The sequence below is a fragment of the Argopecten irradians genome, chromosome 3, assembly GCF_041381155.1.
Source record: "Argopecten irradians isolate NY chromosome 3, Ai_NY, whole genome shotgun sequence".
Taxonomy (NCBI): Eukaryota; Metazoa; Mollusca; class Bivalvia; order Pectinida; family Pectinidae; genus Argopecten; species Argopecten irradians.
The window spans coordinates 8,926,431-8,946,361 of NC_091136.1; the positions used below are offsets into that span (position 1 = coordinate 8,926,431).

At 37.1% G+C, this 19,931-nt stretch overlaps 1 protein-coding gene across 12 annotated transcripts in view; it reads right to left on the minus strand.

The window, feature by feature from the left end:
• The window catches only part of LOC138317487 (rho guanine nucleotide exchange factor 11-like), a 99,824-nt gene that overhangs the window by 79,349 nt on the left and 544 nt on the right, over positions 1-19,931 (minus strand). For 7 of the 12 annotated variants that reach the window (XR_011207768.1, XM_069259188.1, XM_069259190.1 and 4 more), the window contains exon 1: positions 8,655-9,574. The exons of 1 other annotated variant lie outside the window; for it this stretch is intronic. Coding sequence is in view for 10 of the 11 variants with exons in the window: in XM_069259188.1 (XP_069115289.1) it covers positions 8,655-8,869 (215 nt within the window). In the remaining variant the exon portion in view is untranslated. Of the gene's footprint in view, positions 1-8,654; positions 9,577-19,931 lie in introns of those variants that run through there. 4 more of the 12 variants (XM_069259192.1, XM_069259197.1, XM_069259195.1 and 1 more) reach the window with 3 other exon arrangements.

A 19,931-nucleotide genomic window follows, 5' to 3' on the forward strand; every position in this document is an offset into this window, starting at 1 on the left:
TCAGAAGGTGAAAGAAATGAAAAAATGTACAACTACAGAAATCATACTAGAGAAAATATTCGAGAAATTTAAAGTTGTTTTAGTTGAAAATATCATTAAATTTGTAAATATTGTGAAGATACATTAAAGTCTTACTGAAATTGAATGTAATCTGATCTTTTTCTTCAACACTTAATTGAAACCATGACATGAATTGCAGTACTTTGTAAGTAATACATACAGTAGTTATATAATCATTAGACTATAACCTTTAAACATACAGTAGTTATTGGGCTATAACCTTGTTTTTTACTTACACTATTTATCGTGCTATAACCTTGTTTTTACTTACACTAGTTATCGGGCTATAACCTTGTTTTTACTTACAGTAGTTATCGGGCTATAACCTTTTTTTATACTTACCGTAGTTATCAGTCTATAACCTTTTTGTTACTTACAGTAGCTATCAGGCTATAACGTTGTTTTTTACTTACAGTAGTTATCGGGCTATAACCTTGTTTTTACTTACACTAGTTATCAGGCTATAACCTTGTTTTTACTTACATGGTACAGTAGTTATCGGACTATAACCTTGTTTTTACTTACACTATAGTTATCGGGCTATAACCTTGTTTTTACTTACACTAGTTATCAGGCTATAACCTTGTTTTTACTTACATGGTACAGTAGTTATCGGACTATAACCTTGTTTTTACTTACACTATAGTTATCGGGCTATAACCTTGTTTTTACTTACACTAGTTATCGTGCTATAACCTTGTTTTTACTTACACTAGTTATCGCGCTATAACCTTGTTGTTAACTTACAGTAGTTATCGGGCTATAACCTTGTTGTTTACTTACAGTAGTTATCGGGCTATAACCTTGTTTTTACTTACAGTAGTTATCGGGCTATAACCCTTTTTTTATACTTACAGTAGTTATCAGTCTATAACCTTGTTGTTACTTACAGTAGTTATCAGGCTATAACGTTGTTTTTACTTACAGTAGTTATCGGGCTATAACCTTGTTTTTACTTACACTAGTTATCAGGCTATAACCTTGTTTCTACTTACATGGTACAGTAGTTATCGGACTATAACCTTGTTTTTACTTACACTATAGTTATCGGGCTATAACCTTGTTTTTACTTACACTAGTTATCGCGCTATAACCTTGTTTTTACTTACACTAGTTATCAGCTATAACCTTGTTTTTACTTACAGTAGTTATCGTGCTATAACCTTGTTTTTACTTACAGTAGTTATCGGCTATAACCTTGTTTTTCTTACATAGTTATCGCTATAACTGTTTTTATACATTGCTATAACCTTGTTTTACTTACACTAGTTATCGCTATAACCTTGTTTTTACTTACAGTAGTTATCGCTATAACCTTGTTTTTACTTACAGTAGTTTCAGGCTATAACCTTGTTTTTACTTACAGTAGTTATCGGGCTATAACCTTGTTTTTACTTACACAGTAGTTATCGGCTATAACCTTGTTTTTACTTACACAGTAGTTATCGGACTATAACCTTGTTTTTACTTACATAGTTATCGGCTATAACCTTGTTTTTACTTACAACATACAGTAGTTATCGGGCTATAACCTTGTTTTTACTTACAGTAGTTATCAGGCTATAACCTTGTTTTTACTTACAGTAGTTATCAGGCTATAACCTTGTTTTTACTTACAGTAGTTATCAGGCTATAACCTTGTTTTTACTTACAGTAGTTATCAGGCTATATAACCTTGTTTTTACTTACACTAGTTATCAGGCTATAACCTTGTTTTTACTTACAGTAGTTATAGGGCTATAACCTTGTTTTTCTTACAGTAATTTTCAGGCTATAACCTTGTTTTTTACTTACACTATTTATCGTGCTATAACCTTGTTTTTACTTACACTAGTTATCGGGCTATAACCTTGTTGTTTACTTACAGTAGTTATCGGGCTATAACCTTGTTTTTACTTACACTAGTTATCAGGCTATAACCTTGTTTTTACTTACAGTAGTTATCAGGCTATAACCTTGTTGTTTACTTACAGTAGTTATCAGGCTATAACCTTGTTTTTACTTACACTTGTTATCGGGCTATAACCTTGTTTTTACTTACAGTAGTTATCAGGCTATAACCTTGTTAACATATATATGACCTTAGGACTGTTGAGTCAACAATAATAATGAGACATCTTATGTGTAGCCAGCACTTATACCCAACACCTAATGTGACCTTGTACTTGTCAATGAAAACATCCCCACGAAAGCAAACAAACTCTCATCTGAAGTTATTTTTAGGTACAGAGAAATTCCACACAAACAAGTTGTCACTGTATATTGCATCAAGAGTATCCTGGTTTTGAGGGGGGGGGGGGGGTTGATCATGAGCTAACCTTATACTTGTCAAGATCTGCCATCACTGAGTAGAAACGTTACTATTGTACCACGAATATAAAACAATGAAATTTGTTTTATATAACATAGTCACTGTTGTTCCATCGATTCTATCCACAAAATTATATCAAAGCTCCACACTACGTAAGAGAGTACACACAAATATCTGATGTTAACCCCAGCCTATGAATTGTTGTTCCACATTTCTTGTCTGTTTGTGTATACATATATTGATACATTATATATATAATTAGCGCTACACTCATTGACTATCCCATAATACAAAATAAATCTCTGTCTCATGGCTTTTCTGTTGCAGTCTTAATATTATAATCACCACTAACTGTAACTGCCTTAATTACCTTTGTATTTCCCAATATGATTATATAAAGCAACTTTGATAAACATGCTAACTTACACTGTCATATACTGTAATAGGTAATCTGCTCGTTAATAAGTCTAACATTGATATACATATAAACTCATCTTTTATTTCAGGGTTATACTTGCTATCCTTCCAGATAGAGGTTAAAAGGTTACTATTAAGGTTATGGTCAAGTTATATCATACAATCAAACCTGCCATAACGATGCCTTAATGACCACCTCAGTATATAAAAATCACCTGTTTATAATAAGACCACATTCTTAGGGTCAATGGTCAATTTCAACATTATTTGACCTGTGTACAATGACCACTTGGTTATTGAGACCATTTCTTCATGATTCCTTAGGTGGTTTTTATAGACAGACTTGACTTTGTATGTAGTTATATATAAGAATTACTATCATGATAAATGAGGACCAACTACCTCTTAGTGACAGCCCAAATCTAAGGAAGGTCTCCCAAGCATGCAATGTTCTGTGTGAGGTGTTTTCTGTGTATTTTAGGAGGCCGTGGTATGTTCAACTTGTGCCTCCATGTAAAAGTCTCTGTCATAATAAACTTTTCCAGTTTTAGTCAATAGTAAATTAGTCAATATATATAGAAGGGTTAAGGTTTCTTTTGTTCAGAATTCTGTTAAAAGTCAAATTAAAACTTCTACCAAAATGTGCCAGGTTAGGAAGCTCAAGTATCTGAAAAATTACACTGACCTACCATCAGTTACTGGCAACTGCCACAATTGGGTTTCAGACATGCAACCTAAATGGAGGTATTATGGAAATATGTTGTGACATCTTATAGCCACTTGGACAACGTGGCCCAATATATAGAAAGATGCATGGACAACAACTATAATGAAGGCCGATGACTAGACAGAATACAAAGGGACACTACACACACAGAGGCGAACTCAGTGTCACCAGCCATCTAATTAATATGTAGGGTTGGTGAGTACTTATTAGGGGGTCGTAAACATTTGACAGTCTAGTACATCAATCAGTGGTGAGAAAGAAAGCCTGTCTCATCGGTAAACAACTGCTGTCTATAAACACTGGACGTCCTGTACTTGTATAATAATGAAACAATTTGTACCTAGTCACTTAAGCTTGTATATCATTTTTGATTTCAACAGACCTCTGAGTTCTCTCCATCACGACATATGTAATCGCGATCGCTATCAACAACTACCTGGTAACCATGACAATGACCTCTATCAATTTTAAAATCTTAACCAAGACAAGTGATCATAATCATAGATATATATATATCTATATATACCAATAAAACTAAAACAAGAAGCCCTGAAGGTCTGGACCAGTCATTCAAGCATAATACAATTTCAACAACTACACCATACTATACACCTACAGGGGCTCACTAATTACATTTTGTCAATTTAGGGACACTTGCTGTCAGACTTTACTATTTACCAGTAGACAGAATATTGAATCTTTCTATAGCTTGATATAATTTATTAAATAACTTGGCTTTAGGATTAGAAAGCAGTATTGAACTGCAGTTTGTGCTTATAAGCCAATCAAAAATGACATCATGAAATGGAAGGTCATCTGTGGTTGGCTACGTCAAAATGGATCCTGCTTTGGTTTGAAATTGCTTATTCTGTCAAATACAACTTGTATCAAGTGAACTGGATAAAAGAGAGAACTATTAGGGTAACAAATTCCTGCACTGATCCCCCTTTATTTGAGAAGAAACAAAACATGTTGTGTTCTACTTTCAAAATTCCTGAAGAAGGACAAATTGTAATTTGTTATGGCGTAACCTGTTGTGTGTATTGTAACCACCAGTAATTATACAGAATGAGGTATAGACCACGGGGCTACATAGCCTACTGTTTTAGTGGTGCATCATTAACATACCAGCTCTTACGTAATATTCACTTCACCACGAGCCTCAGCAGACCGCCACTCTTTTTATACAGACATGATTTATCATCAATCCTAATCTGTAGTGAGGCTTCTATATAATGATGCAGTTTCACATGTCTTTCCCAGCTATGGTCTCCTAATGATAAAGGAGGAGTTTGGGTGAGATCTCTACTATCACAATCAAGGAGAGAAAACATTAACATACTGCAGTCTCCCAAAAATGCACAAGCATGAGAGGCTATAGCTATACTTAATTACCTTAGCTGTTAGTATATATATCAGAGTATTTAGTGGATATAAAATAATGATCAACTAGTTGTATCGTTAAATTTAGAAAGGCATGCCACTAAACCCTACAAATCTAGTTGTAGACTAAGAGGCATTAATAAAGTATATGTATAATTCCATAAAGTTACTGAAGACAAAAAAGAAAATACATATACAAAGTACATGAATTTTAAGTTCAACATTACTTGGTACAGATCCCCATGGCCAGATATAAATAGCTGCCTGTGTGTATCAATTCACTTGTACACATATAAGCAGTGGTTTCCTTCCCGTTTCTGATCCTCATATATGGTGACATACAATTACTTACTTGATAAACTTCAGATACAGAGCCTAATTTAGTATTGATTTTGGCAGTACATTTTGATGTTAAGTAATCAAAATTATTTATTATTGTGAAAGATTTCTGTTTCTAAATCAATTCTGACATTTTTAACATGAACAGTACTACGTCAGCAGACGATACATACTGTATGTAATCTATTGTACTTCATGACAGTTAGCTATATAGCTTCAATATAAACTTTGTGACTGTGATAGATGGCCATGGTGTTTCTTGAGAAATTGAGAAAACTGGTCTGTACTGTTGTTGTTACTTAGACCCTTTACCAATAGCAACTGGATGGCAAATAAGAGGTATAATGTTGTTTGTAGTTGGTCTCCTTCTGTAGCAGATAAATAGCTAAAGAAACAAAATCTGTCTTAAATGGGTCTAAATTAAAACTTACAAGATAGCCTGATGCTGAAATATAAAACATGTACACAACCACCACTACTTGGATTTTGAAGGAGGCTACAATTTCTTCTAGACCCATCCCTGATGACCCCTGACCCTCCCCTAATGACCCCTGGCCATGGCCAGGTGTCTTTATAATAAACTGTAACCTTCTCTTGACTTTCTTCTCTTCACATTGTGTTGGAGAATAAGGATAATGCTCTCTTATGTGTACCAGTACATGTATTTACTCATAAATGACAAAACACAACATCACAGTTACCATGGTAACATGGCATCAGATAGTAGCAGTGGGCAGATACAGTCCCAGGGAGAAACAACAACTGAGTGGTACAAAGGCTCCAAGCATTAACCTACAACAGCCTGACACCATTGAACTCCTCCATCCCTGATGTAGTCCCTGATGTTACCTGATGCAGTGGGCAGGCAGACTCTGGTACAACACCACAGTAACCATGTACATGGATCCCTGATGTTGCCATCAGGATCCCTGATGTTGCCGTCAAAGGGGCCAATTATACATAACCATCCTATGAAGTTCATATTAGGTAAAGGTTTAATGAAATGTTTTATATCTTGTCTAAACCGGATGTCACTGGGACCAGCATATTGGGTCAGAAAAACAAAGATTCCAGATTACACAGGTCTGAATTATTATCAATTATGAAGGACTAATGCCATACACAATCACACAGGAATATACAGGGATCTGAATTAGATAAGGGACATTTTAAAGTTCTATAAATATCTTAAGTTGCTTTAAGAAGTAAAAAGTTTAGGAGGTCAAAGCCAGAGTACAAAGAGAAAAACATTTGACAAAGTCACTACATAGCAACTTTTTAAGGTGAGGAGCAACCCAGAGGTGGGAGCTTGTAGTTAATTGTTGGATTAATGACTATACAGCCATTGTGCCCCAACCATTTCAAATCTTTTGTAATCTGATATATAAATCAAATTGTATACAAAACAGATGCATAATAATACTAACATTAGCACAAGAACAACACAAGTTTATAAAATTTCATAAAAGATAACTCCCTTATATTGTACACACACACAAGCTCCACAGACATTCATTTATATTCATACCACAACACAGGTGTGTGCCACTTCTCCGTAACATCATTATACTTCAGAACGAAATTATTTAAATTTCAAACCAGTTGTGACATTATCGTTCACGGGTCAACAGAGATCAATCATATCATCAAATTGATGTCGACCAGGTCGTCAAATCCTAAAATCACCTGAAATATATATATAGACGTTACACCTGTAGTAAGGTACTAATGGGCATGGGTAGCTACTTGATTGTGTTTACATCACGGACTGTGCACACAACAACGTTTTATCTACATCTCTCCATCGTTCTCATTGATTGGTTATCCTAAATAGTCCCACTAATACCTAATGTACTTATTTCCCCGTTAAAAGTCTAAAAACATCTTAAATGTCAAATCACAGGATGAGTTAGCAGTTATTTTCTAACTTCCATCATCAAAGTATTTCCTAGTTTCTATCATTTAATCAGTTTATATATTTCAAAGTTAAAAAGAAAACCTATCATCAAAACTGGATATTAATTACTACTTATATATAGAGCTGCTATAATTATAACTTTAGATGACTTTCCAAACGGCCAAACAAAAGACTAATTACCATAATTAAAATTTGTCAACAGTTGATAATGTAAAAGGTGTGGGCACTGTTTTTTGAATTCCATATATATAATGAACACTTTTCTCTCCACAAAGTCACAGGTTCATGAATAATTGTACACTTGTAGATGTAAGTTTATGATACATGTTGACAAATGGTGACAATTCTATGCTAATATCAAACTATTTCCTGCTCCATTACATAACCGTATATCATTAGTCAGCATTACACATATATAGTTAATTCATCCCAGACTATCAAATCGTAATATTAAACTTGTATTGTGCTTTAGTGAATTTAACGTTCACTATTTATATTTCAAGCTATATTTTTCTTACTTTGAATAGGTTGATTAACTTTTGTAAATCATGTAACTTTGCAACTCTGTGCATGCGATGTCCTAATCTGGATTTATTTTATTGAACTTACTTCAATAAAGACTGACCATGCCCCTATTTTCCTCATTAAGCTACGTTTTAATTATAAATTCAACTGCTCTAGATTATAAATTAGAAGAGATCAATAGTTTGTTTTTAATCCAATGTTATCAACAAAATCTAAAATTCCAGCTCTAATTTACAAATTTATACAGGTCAGTGCAGATACAACATGTATAAAGTTATCAATTTACATTCTGATTTCTAGAATTTTCTAGAATTATTTGAATGACATTGAAATAAACTTTAAAACTACCTTTCTGATAAGAAGGTAAGTTTTTAGTTACAGTAACAGTTTACATGCATGTTGAATAGTAATTAATGATGTATAAAGAAATAATTGTCCTATCTGTAATTCTGTAGTTTCTCCTGAACCCATTAACATTATAATTCAATTTAATTTTTACGCAAGAGTTTTATCTTACCAGTTAACATAAAAAAAAACAAACGCATTAAAAGAAGTAAAATTGGATCTGCTGGTGTGTTTAAATGCCCCGACTTCAAGATAACTTCCCTCTACATTAGCTTTATTGATATATGTTCTAAGCCTTAAAGTTTAAAATTATCGGATAATCAGCCGGCTACTTCCGTTGACATGCAGTAATCATTACGTATACTCAGACGGCTTTATGATACATGGGAATCCCAACGTTCTACCCGCAAGTGGCACCACCAAATCCTTATCACAGAAATGCATGGAATGTATTGCTGCATCTGCAGGCAAACAGACCGATAGCAAAGTTTGCAATTAAATGTTTCACATTTATTTATGCATATACCAATGCAATTTAGTTACATGAAATTTGACCAATCGAATGAGTTGTGTATAAATTTTTTGTGACAGCTGCAGTTTTTTTTCCCAATGGAATTTAGAAAACCCACCTGCTGCGGAGACTTCGGCTCTGTGAGGATTGGTGTCGATTATGATTATGGTCTAAATTCAAACTTTCTCGAGAACCAGACTGTGATGCAGAGGCACGTAGATTTTCCCGTGATCCAGACTTATTTCTAGAGTTGAGAAAACTTTCCAAAGGTCCAAATCCCCTTGACCCACGATTGAGGACTTCCATCGACCGCCATTTCTTTCCAAGTGGCATGCTCACAAGTTGCAATAAAAAATACCTCAACACAAATCATTAACTTCCTCTACTTTGAGAATATCAGCTACACTTTTTTGTATTTTAAAAACCTCACCATTAATTTTATTTATTTTTAAAATCACTATTTAACTCCAGACATATGCTTGTATAACTCATTATGTACTTCCACCACACTCCAAATTTCCAGGAATCCAATTTCTGGTGAATGTTATTTGACATAAAACCATGAGGAAATGACCTGCTAGATATCCACGTTTTGGTCGAATTCACAAGTAAAACACTTTCTTAAAGATCGTGGTTTGAAAGAAATCACACAAGTATACATTTCCACCGGGAATAAAGCCAGCATATTTAGCAGGCCTGAAACCTCCCTTGATAATTTACCGCACACAGGAGACACATCACACAAAGACCTGATCCATCGCCATCTTCTCGAACTCTCCTTTAAATCCCCGGTCCTCTCTGATGGTTACATACCCTTCTACACCTGTAAACTGACACACCTGTACACACACCTATAAACACCTGGACAGTGGTCATCAACTAAACAAGGACACAGAGGACACTACAAACTCTGGTCAAAATAAAACTGTTAAAAGTTGTCAGCAGAGACTTCGTCAGTGAGTCAGTGTATGGTGTGTATAGTCGCCAACATCTGGTTCACATCCCCAAGTGTGTACATACATGTAGCCTATCACTGTATCTCCTCCCCACCATCACTGTGTGTGTGTCTAACTTTATACACTGTCATCCTATACCGGCCTTCAGGAAGGCACAGGGGACTGGCACAGGGTCAGGAGACTACCGTAATACTGGGGGGACTCACACAGGGTAAGGTCACTACTGTAATACAGGGGGGACTAACACAGGGTCAGGAGACTACCATAATACTGGGGGGACTCACACAGGGTCAGGTCACTACTGTAATACAGGGGGGACTCACACAGGGTCAGGTCACTACTGTAATACAGGGGGACTCACACAGGGTCAGGTCACTACTGTAATACAGGGGGGACTCACACAGGGTCAGGTCACTACTGTAATACAGGGGGGACTCACACAGGGTCAGGTCACTATTGTAATACAGGGGGAACTCTCACAGGGTCAGGTCACTACTGTAATACAGGGGGGACTCACACAGGGTCAGGTCACTACTGTAATACAGGGGGGACTCACACAGGGTCAGGTCACTACTGTAATACAGGGGGGACTAACACAGGGTCAGGTCACTACTGTAATACAGGGGGGACTCACACAGGGTCAGGTCACTACTGTAATACAGGGGGACTCACACAGGGTCAGATCACTACTGTAATACAGGGGGACTCACACACTCACACAGGGTCAGGTCAATACTGTATTACAGTGGGACTCACACAGGGTCAGGTCACTACTGTTATACAGGGGGGACTCACACAGGGTCAAGTCACTACTGTAATACAGGGGGGACTCACACAGGGTCAGGTCACTACTGTAATACAGGGGGACTCACACAGGGTCAGGTCACTACTGTAATACAGGGGGACTCACACAGGGTCAGGTCACTACTGTAATACAGGGGGACTCACACAGGGTCAGGTCACTACTGTAATACAGGGGGACTCACACAGGGTCAGGTCACTACTGTAATACAGGGGGGACTCACACAGGGTCAGGTCACTACTGTAATACAGGGGGGACTCACACAGGGTCAGGTCACTACTGTAATACAGGGGGGACTCACACAGGGTCAGGTCACTACTGTAATACAGGGGGGACTCACACAGGGTCAGGTCACTACTGTAATACAGGGGGACTCACACACACACAGGGTCAGGTCACTACTGTAATACAGGGGGACTCACACAGGGTCAGGTCACTACTGTAATACAGGGGGACTCACACAGGGTCAGGTCACTACTGTAATACAGGGGGACTCACACAGGGTCAGGTCACTACTGTAATACAGGGGGGACTAACACAGGGTCAGGTCACTACTGTAATACAGGGGGACTCACACAGGGTCAGGTCACTACTGTAATACAGGGGGGACTCACACAGGGTCAGGTCACTACTGTAATACAGGGGGGACTCACACAGGGTCAGGTCACTACTGTAATACAGGGGGGACTCACACAGGGTCAGGTCACTACTGTAATACAGGGGGGACTAACACAGGGTCAGGTCACTACTGTAATACAGGGGGACTCACACAGGGTCAGGTCACTACTGTAATACAGGGGGGACTCACACAGGGTCAGGTCACTACTGTAATACAGGGGGACTCACACAGGGTCAGGTCACTACTGTAATACAGGGGGGACTCACACAGGGTCAGGTCACTACTGTAATACAGGGGGACTCACACAGGGTCAGGTCACTACTGTAATACAGGGGGACTCACACAGGGTCAGGTCACTACTGTAATACAGGGGGACTCACACAGGGTCAGGTCACTACTGTAATACAGGGGGGACTCACACAGGGTCAGGTCACTACTGTAATACAGGGGGACTCACACAGGACCAGGTCACTACTGTAATACAGGGGGACTCACACAGGGTCAGGTCACTACTGTAATACAGGGGGACTCACACAGGGTCAGGTCACTACTGTAATACAGGGGGGACTCACACAGGGTCAGGTCACTACTGTAATACAGGGGGACTCACACAGGGTCAGGTCACTACTGTAATACAGGGGGGACTAACACAGGGTCAGGTCACTACTGTAATACAGGGGGGACTCACACAGGGTCAGGTCACTACTGTAATACAGGGGGACTCACACAGGGTCAGGTCACTACTGTAATACAGGGGGGGACTCACACAGGGTCAGGTCACTACTGTAATACAGGGGGGACTAACACAGGGTCAGGTCACTACTGTAATACAGGGGGACTCACACAGGTCAGGTCACTCTGTATACATGGGGACTCACACAGGGTCAGGTCACTACTGTAATACAGGGGACTCACACAGGTCAGGTCACTACTGTAATACAGGGGGACTCACACAGGGTCAGGTCACTATGTAATACAGGGGCTACACAGGGTCAGTCACTACTGTAATACAGGGGACTCACACAGGGTCAGGTCACTACTGTAATACAGGGGACTCACACAGGGTCAGGTCACTACTGTAATACAGGGGGACTAACACAGGGTCAGGTCACTACTGTAATACAGGGGGACTCACACAGGGTCAGGTCACTACTGTAATACAGGGGGACTCACACAGGGTCAGGTCACTACTGTAATACAGGGGAACTCACACAGGGTCAGGTCACTACTGTAATACAGGGGGACTCACACAGGGTCAGGTCACTTCTGTTATACATGGGGACTCACACAGGGTCAGGTCACTACTGTAATACAGGGGGACTCACACACGGTCCAGTCACTACTGTAATACAGGGGGACTCACACAGGGTCAGGTCACTACTGTAATACAGGGGGACTCACACAGGGTCAGGTCACTACTGTAATACAGGGGGGACTAACACAGGGTCAGGTCACTACTGTAATACAGGGGGACTACACACAGGGTCAGTCACTACTGTAATACAGGGGGACTAACACAGGGTCAGGTCACTACTGTAATACAGGCCCACGGGTCAGGTCACTACGTAATACAGGGGGACTCACACAGGATCAGAGACACTGTTAACAGAGGGAACTCTCACAGGGTCAGGTCACTACTGTAATACAGGGGGACTCACACAGGGTCAGGTCACTACTGTAATACAGGGGGGGGGCTCACACAGGGTCAGGTCACTACTGTAATACAGAGGGGGACTCACACAGGGTCAGGTCACTACTGTAAGACAGGGGGAACTCTCACAGGGTCAGGTCACTACTGTAATACAGGGGGGACTCACAGGGTTAGGACATATTTATCTCATACTACAATATTCTTTATAGAAGCTGTATGTTTCAATTAAGACTTATATTTAGATGTATGACCATGTATAATGTGTCGGTGTTTCATTTTAAACTGTCACATATGTTTTCCTCATAAAGACCTTATACAGTTACCATATGTTACATATATCAGCAGCATTTAACTTGCCCTTTTATCAATATCTACTGTTACTACAACATTAAAATGTCACAGTGAGAAACAACAACATATGGATATCTTGTAATTAACCGTTTTATGTTTCCTAAACTTAATGCATTAATTCTGTCAAGATATTAATGTACAGGTTAAACTTTAATCATAACTAAAACTTGGCATCACTGATATATATTTTATTAGCACCAGGACCAGGGCACTTAAAAAATTGCAACAAAAGGGTTGCTTATATTAAGGGGACCAAAAAAAACAAAAAAGTCCATGTAAATATGGGATATAATGCTGATGTTAAAAGCATCAAATGATTACACATTGTAAAACATAGTTAAATCCATAAGATGGGTAGGGCGCTTCAACTCATTCTTCAGAAAAGGGGAGAATGCCTTAAGGTAGAAGAGTGGCAATTACAGCAAATATGGTAATTGGCCATTCATTTTCCTGCGAAATATGCAAACTTAAATTACACATGAAAATATCTTAGTTTAAATAAACAACAATAATACATATCTATCAATGCTATATTGAGTCCAAATGCTGCTCATTTGTACTATACAAGTCCACTTTTCACACTAGTTACAGGGACTCTTTTTGTCTTGTCATGGATCAAAATCCATAATTAACAACATGCAACTATCAGTCCCAGCTGTCCCTTATAATTAAGTTTTTAATTGTAACGAGTCATCATAGAACTAGTTTTACCAATTGCAAGTTTGGCTCTTCAGTTATTCCAATCTTCCCATAAAGATATAGATTGCACCATGACATTCAATTGGATTACATCAAAACTATGAAGGAAGTAACCCGCAAGTGAGGCTCTTTTTTTTTAATTGGTACTATTTTCCCTTCCATTTCCCTTTCTCTATCTTAAATTAGGGCTGAAACGATTAGTAATTTTTGTATTCCATTATTCGGTCACATGTAATCGATTACTAATCGATTAATCGTTTGAATTGAAGGCAACTATATTGTTTACTACTGACTACTGAAAACGTCCGCCATGTTTATCAACTAATAATAACACCTACCGTATAATATGACAGAGGACATGCCTTATATAATATAAGCCTACCAACAAATAAGAAAATCATTGACAAAACAAACGTATTTTATCCCAAATAAGCTCTGAATTCCGTTCCTGTGTTGTCTTCCGTAACATCGTTTAAATCAAGTCTGCTAACCCGCTGTTTTGACGTGACCTTCACACGTACGACTAATCAACCAAATCTGGCCGCCACGGAGCGACATGACCAAATTTTCGTCAATGAACTTTTTTATTTCCGTGATCAAAAAAATAAAATAAATCAACAACTCTTATATTCAATTAGAATATGAACAAAAACTTTCTTTTTATATGATAAACACATGCAATAGTAAAATTTAAATGTTCAAGATTACTGCTCCTTCCGCTCCCGAGCGTCCCGGCGGCGATTAGGCCACCGTGACGTAACAACATGGAGTCGATCGCTAGTGAAAATTGGCGAACAGCGTGTTGCAAGCTTTCTCATGACATCCACTTTTTCATTGATTAATGACTTTAACTTCCACAGAGACGTAATTTAACAAGTATTTCTCACATCATTTATGTTTTGTTGAGTTAAAAACATGTACATAAAGAGATGAAACTCCAGTCGGAATGGCTTACTCAGAAATCCATGATCTGTCAACGTGTTTAGTCAGCTTACAATGCACTGGCTACGCATGTTACGATTAACGATTAATAAAATCTTTAATCGATTATCAGCAATTCGCTTCATTAATCTAATCGCCTCCGATTATTCGACTAATCGTTTCAGCCCTATCTTAAATACCCCCTCTATCTGTTTGAGAACATTCGCAAATCTGTATCTTAAAATGAACCTCACAATTTTAATTAGCAAGGACACTGCACAAATAAAATCTGGATTTCATATCTATTTTTTTACTTATTTGGGAATGTTCAGAGGTGATTTGTGACATCACTAAAGCAATGATTGTATTGGTATTTATATTGACATGCTGTATAGTGATAAACAACCTTTCCAACGAAAGAATATAGTAATCTATGGTTAAAAAAATTTCAGTTGGACTCTAGTTCGAAGGGTGCATGAAATATAGGTAATTACATACATAATTACACAATAATATGCTGCGGCCATCAAAAAGGCATAAACACATTTTAAAAATATAAGAGTATTGAATTTGTACTGAATTGTATTAGCCTAAAAGTCCTTAATTGGTTATTTACATAGACTTTTGCACCCTGTCAGTTGATTTTAATGGTGATCACCAGTGCTTTTCTATATCCACATTTGCTACTGTACATGTACTTCATCCCTATGCCATGTCCAACAATTGCAAGTTTCCTCCAAGTCTTCTCCCAATTTCCAGTCCATTAATTACAGTATACCACAGTAGTACCTGGCTGGTAAGTACAATAACCTGAGCTCACCTCTTGAGAGTCATAATGTTGCAGTACCATAATACACATGGCTAGCCTACATACAACATATCTAGCCAATTTACATAGACACTGCAGGCTTTCCGTCAGGACCCCCGTCAGCTACTGCGTACAGCCTCTCAACAACCAGAAGTAAAAATACATGTTTTGGTAAGTGGCTAATGCATATAATTATGTAAAAGAAAGTACACAAGTTATTGGCTTACTTGTGAGTGAAAAATAAATTATGATAGTCTCAAGACTTTCAGATTCAAAGTCCAATCTTAAAAAGGTTGGATACAAAAAGGGGTCTATCACTGGCCAATTACATGTAAATATATCCGAGAGTATTTATTATGTCACAGATGAGCTATTTAATTAATACCAAAATATCAGTTTCCAAATACATAGATATGTATATGGATCTGAAAGATGTTTTGCTTCTCTAAATGTGAGTGATATCGATATATAACCAGTTTCTCTACATACTGAACCAATAAAAAATAATTAAACAATTATATGTGCATGTAATGTTTTGTCTTTATAAATCAACATTGTTCTTTTTACAAAACCAGACTTGAATCACCAAATCAAAACTTTTGTCTCATCAGTGAATGCATCTGTATGGTTTAAATTTCCACATATACTGCGTTAAAACAGACTAATCCTTCCCTAGTTACCTCCCTTTTAATATTTCAAACTGTGGAAACAATTATCTCCCTTTAAGATAGCTTCTCATCGGGTCATTTTTTTATTGAGATGTAGATCTAGACTGCAAGAGTTATGTCCCTTCTACAGTCAAAAAAGACTGAAACATCAATTGAAAGTTATAGTCAGGTCTGCTCAATATTCCCATGAAGAAATACTAAAACTTGAAATTAATAGAATACCAAAATTAATTTGGTTTATTTTTGAAAAAAAAAAAAAATGACAGCTGTACATGCGCTGTTATCAATTATTTACTTGGTTTTTAAATTTTCCTTGATCATCATGTTTCTTGAGAATTGTCAATTTAAGTTTACAATACTCATCCTTTCTAGATCCACTGAAAGCTTTATAACTTTTCTTTTACTGTTTGTGGATATCGATTATGAACTCTCCAATGCCACAGTTAGTATTGAGATAAGACTACTACAAAACAATGATATAGTTTTAAGGGTGTACTCAACCAAAAATTGTAGCAACGTTAAGTAATGATGAGAATTTTGGAATCACTGGTTATTGGTGTACCTGAGAATGAATGCCGACCATCAGCATCACCAGATGTATGGCGAACATTCTAAAAATATTATAAAATCACTTATTATACCTACATAAACTGCACAAGTAATACACATAATGTTTATGCAAGCAAAATTAGTTCCTAAGAAACACACCACTAATTTCCAAGTTGATTACCTATTTTAATGGTGATCACCAGTGCTTTTCTATATCCACATTTGCTACTGTACATGTACTTCATCCCTATGCCATGTCCAACAATTGCAAGTTTCCTCCAAGTCTTCTCCCAATTTCCAGTCCATTAATTACAGTATACCACAGTAGTACCTGGCTGGTAAGTACAATAATATAACCTGAGCTCACCTCTTGAGAGTCATAATGTTGCAGTACCATAATACACATGGCTAGCCTACATACAACATATCTAGCCAATTTACATAGACACTGCAGGCTTTCCGTCAGGACCCCCGTCAGCTACTGCGTACAGCCTCTCAACAACCAGAAGTAAAAATACATGTTTTGGTAAGTGGCTAATGCATATAATTATGTAAAAGAAAGTACACAAGTTATTGGCTTACTTGTGAGTGAAAAATAAATTATGATAGTCTCAAGACTTTCAGATTCAAAGTTCAATCTTAAAAAGGTTGGATACAAAAAGGGGTCTATCACTGGCCAATTACATGTAAATATATCCGAGAGTATTTATTATGTCACAGATGAGCTATTTAATTAATACCAAAATATCAGTTTCCAAATACATAGATATGTATATGGATCTGAAAGATGTTTTGCTTCTCTAAATGTGAGTGATATCGATATATAACCAGTTTCTCTTTATACTGAACCAATAAAGAATAATTAAACATTTATATGTGCATGTAATGTTTTGTCTTTATAAATCAACATTGTTCTTTTTACAAAACCAGACTTGAATCACCAAATCAAAACTTTTGTCTCATCAGTGAATGTATCTGTATGGTTTAAATTTCCATATATGCTGCGTTAAAAGAGACTAATCCTTCCCTAGTTACCTCCCTTCTAATATTTCAAACTGTGGAAACAATTATCTCCCTTTAAGATAGCTTCTCATCGGGTCATTTTTTATTGAGATGTAGATCTAGACTGCAAGAGTTATGTCCCTTCTACAGTCAAAAAAGACTGAAATATCAATTGAAAGTTATAGTCAGGTCTGCTCAATATTCCCATGAAGAAATACTAAAACTTGAAATTAATAGAATACCAAAATTAATTTGGTTTATTTTTGAAAAAAAAAAAAAAAAATGACAGCTGTACATGCGCTGTTATCAATTATTTACTTGGTTTTTAAATTTTTCCTTGATCATCATGTTTCTTGAGATTGTCAATTTAGTTTACAATACTCATCTTTCTAGTAGCTAGAAGCTGTTAACGTTCTTTTCTGTTGTGATTGATTATGAACTTCCATGGCCACAGTTTGTGGGAGATAAGACTACTAAAATACTATGTAGAGTTTAAGGTTGTCTCAACTAAAATTTGTACACGTTTGTAGGATGGTGATGGGAATCCTGCTCATGGTGTACCTGAGAATGAATGCCACCAGCAGCAGCAACAGAAGTTTGAGATCATTCTAATAATTTTAAGAATCACTTATTTCCACAGTAGCTGCAAAATATCACATAATGTTTAGCAGCAAAATTATTTCCTATGAAATACTCACTAATTTCAAGTTGATACTTGTTGTATGCGCAGTCTACCAATTTGTAGCTGTGACAATTCAATTTGAAGCACCTAACAATATATCAATACCCTGTATTTATTCCAATTAGAAGCTCGGTCTCTAATAAAGGCCCCCATATATTTTCTTAGTTATTTTTCCAACCGTAAGTCACAAAACCACCCATTATTGTTATCTATGTAGTGAACTATCTTGACAGGACCCAGGATATTTGGCCTGAGGTGTTAATTAATTGGTAATTGCCATTCAAGATCCAATTGTCATGCCTGGTTGGCGTTTTGCGTCCGTACCTCAGTTAGTTTACCTGTGTTCTCGGCCAGCCGAATCACCTGTCAAGGCCGCCATTTTTTGGGTGCATTCGATTGCAAATTTTAGGGTGCGTTTGATTTGCAAAGTCCCAATAAATGAGGGACTTCGCCACTAAAATCGGGACGCCTCCTGGGACGCAAACTATTATAAAATGATGCGTCCCAACTAAAATGGATGCGTACAAGTTTCAAATATATAAAAAATACTTCATAAAGTGTTTTATTGCAGTTTATAATCACTGATTGTAAACTGCAATAAAACACTGTATGAAGTATTTTTTGCAGTTTATAGGCCTTATTCAAATGCACTGTGACACTCTCTTCACACAAGTGAAATTGTTTTCAAACATCCAGACCAATTATTCTTTTTATTTATTGAGCAATGTTTCAAAAATTAACTTACAAAATTTTGTTTGTGGTATAGGTGCATTTGATACAATTTTTCTGACACATTTTTGAGACTGGAATTTTGTGTTCTATTAATCATATAAAAGCCCCCTCTTTGAAAAATTTCTTGTCCCCAGGCTTCTAATGGAATAAATATGGTATATAGCTTCCCTTTTGTTTTGCAGAATGGCCAATTCAAATGAACTTTCCTCAGTGGTACATGATCACTAACTTACTAAAAAACAGTATAATACTAATGATTTTAATCTCAGGGCATTTCAAACTGTAGTTGACATTTCATTAAATTTTTTTAGAAATTCTTCCTACAAGACAACAGCAACAAATCAACCTCATGACGTAATTGAGTCGCCAATTTAGTTGTACACCTATAAAACAAGCATGGTGATGAAGATGTATTGTACAGATATTGTTATGTCAACTTATGAGTATCGGCCGCAGTGGCCGAGTGGTTAAGATGTACCGACATGTTACCACATGCCCTCCACCTCTGGGTCACGAGTTCGAATCCCATGTGGGGCAGTTGCCAGGTAATAACCGCAGGTCAGAGGTTTTTCTCCGGGTACTCCGGCTTTCTTCCACCAACAAAGCTGGCATGTCCTTAAATGACCCTGGCTGTTAATAGGACATTAAACTAATCAAACCAAATTATGTGTACAAATTGAGTTTCATAAATTTACACAACATATTTTGTTACAATTACATTCAATGTTAAACTTGTGTAATGAGATGTTGTGACAAGTGATATACCATATAAAACAAAGTACAGGTAAACAAAAGAAATAACTGTACTATACAGTTATGATATAGGGATCAGTCTTACACAGCATGCAATGTGTCTGTAAATGCAATACACTGACAGATCATTGGTATTTATATTGGTTCTATCTATGCTACTGATCAATGGTTGTGTATTCAAACGTGTCACGCATCTATTAAC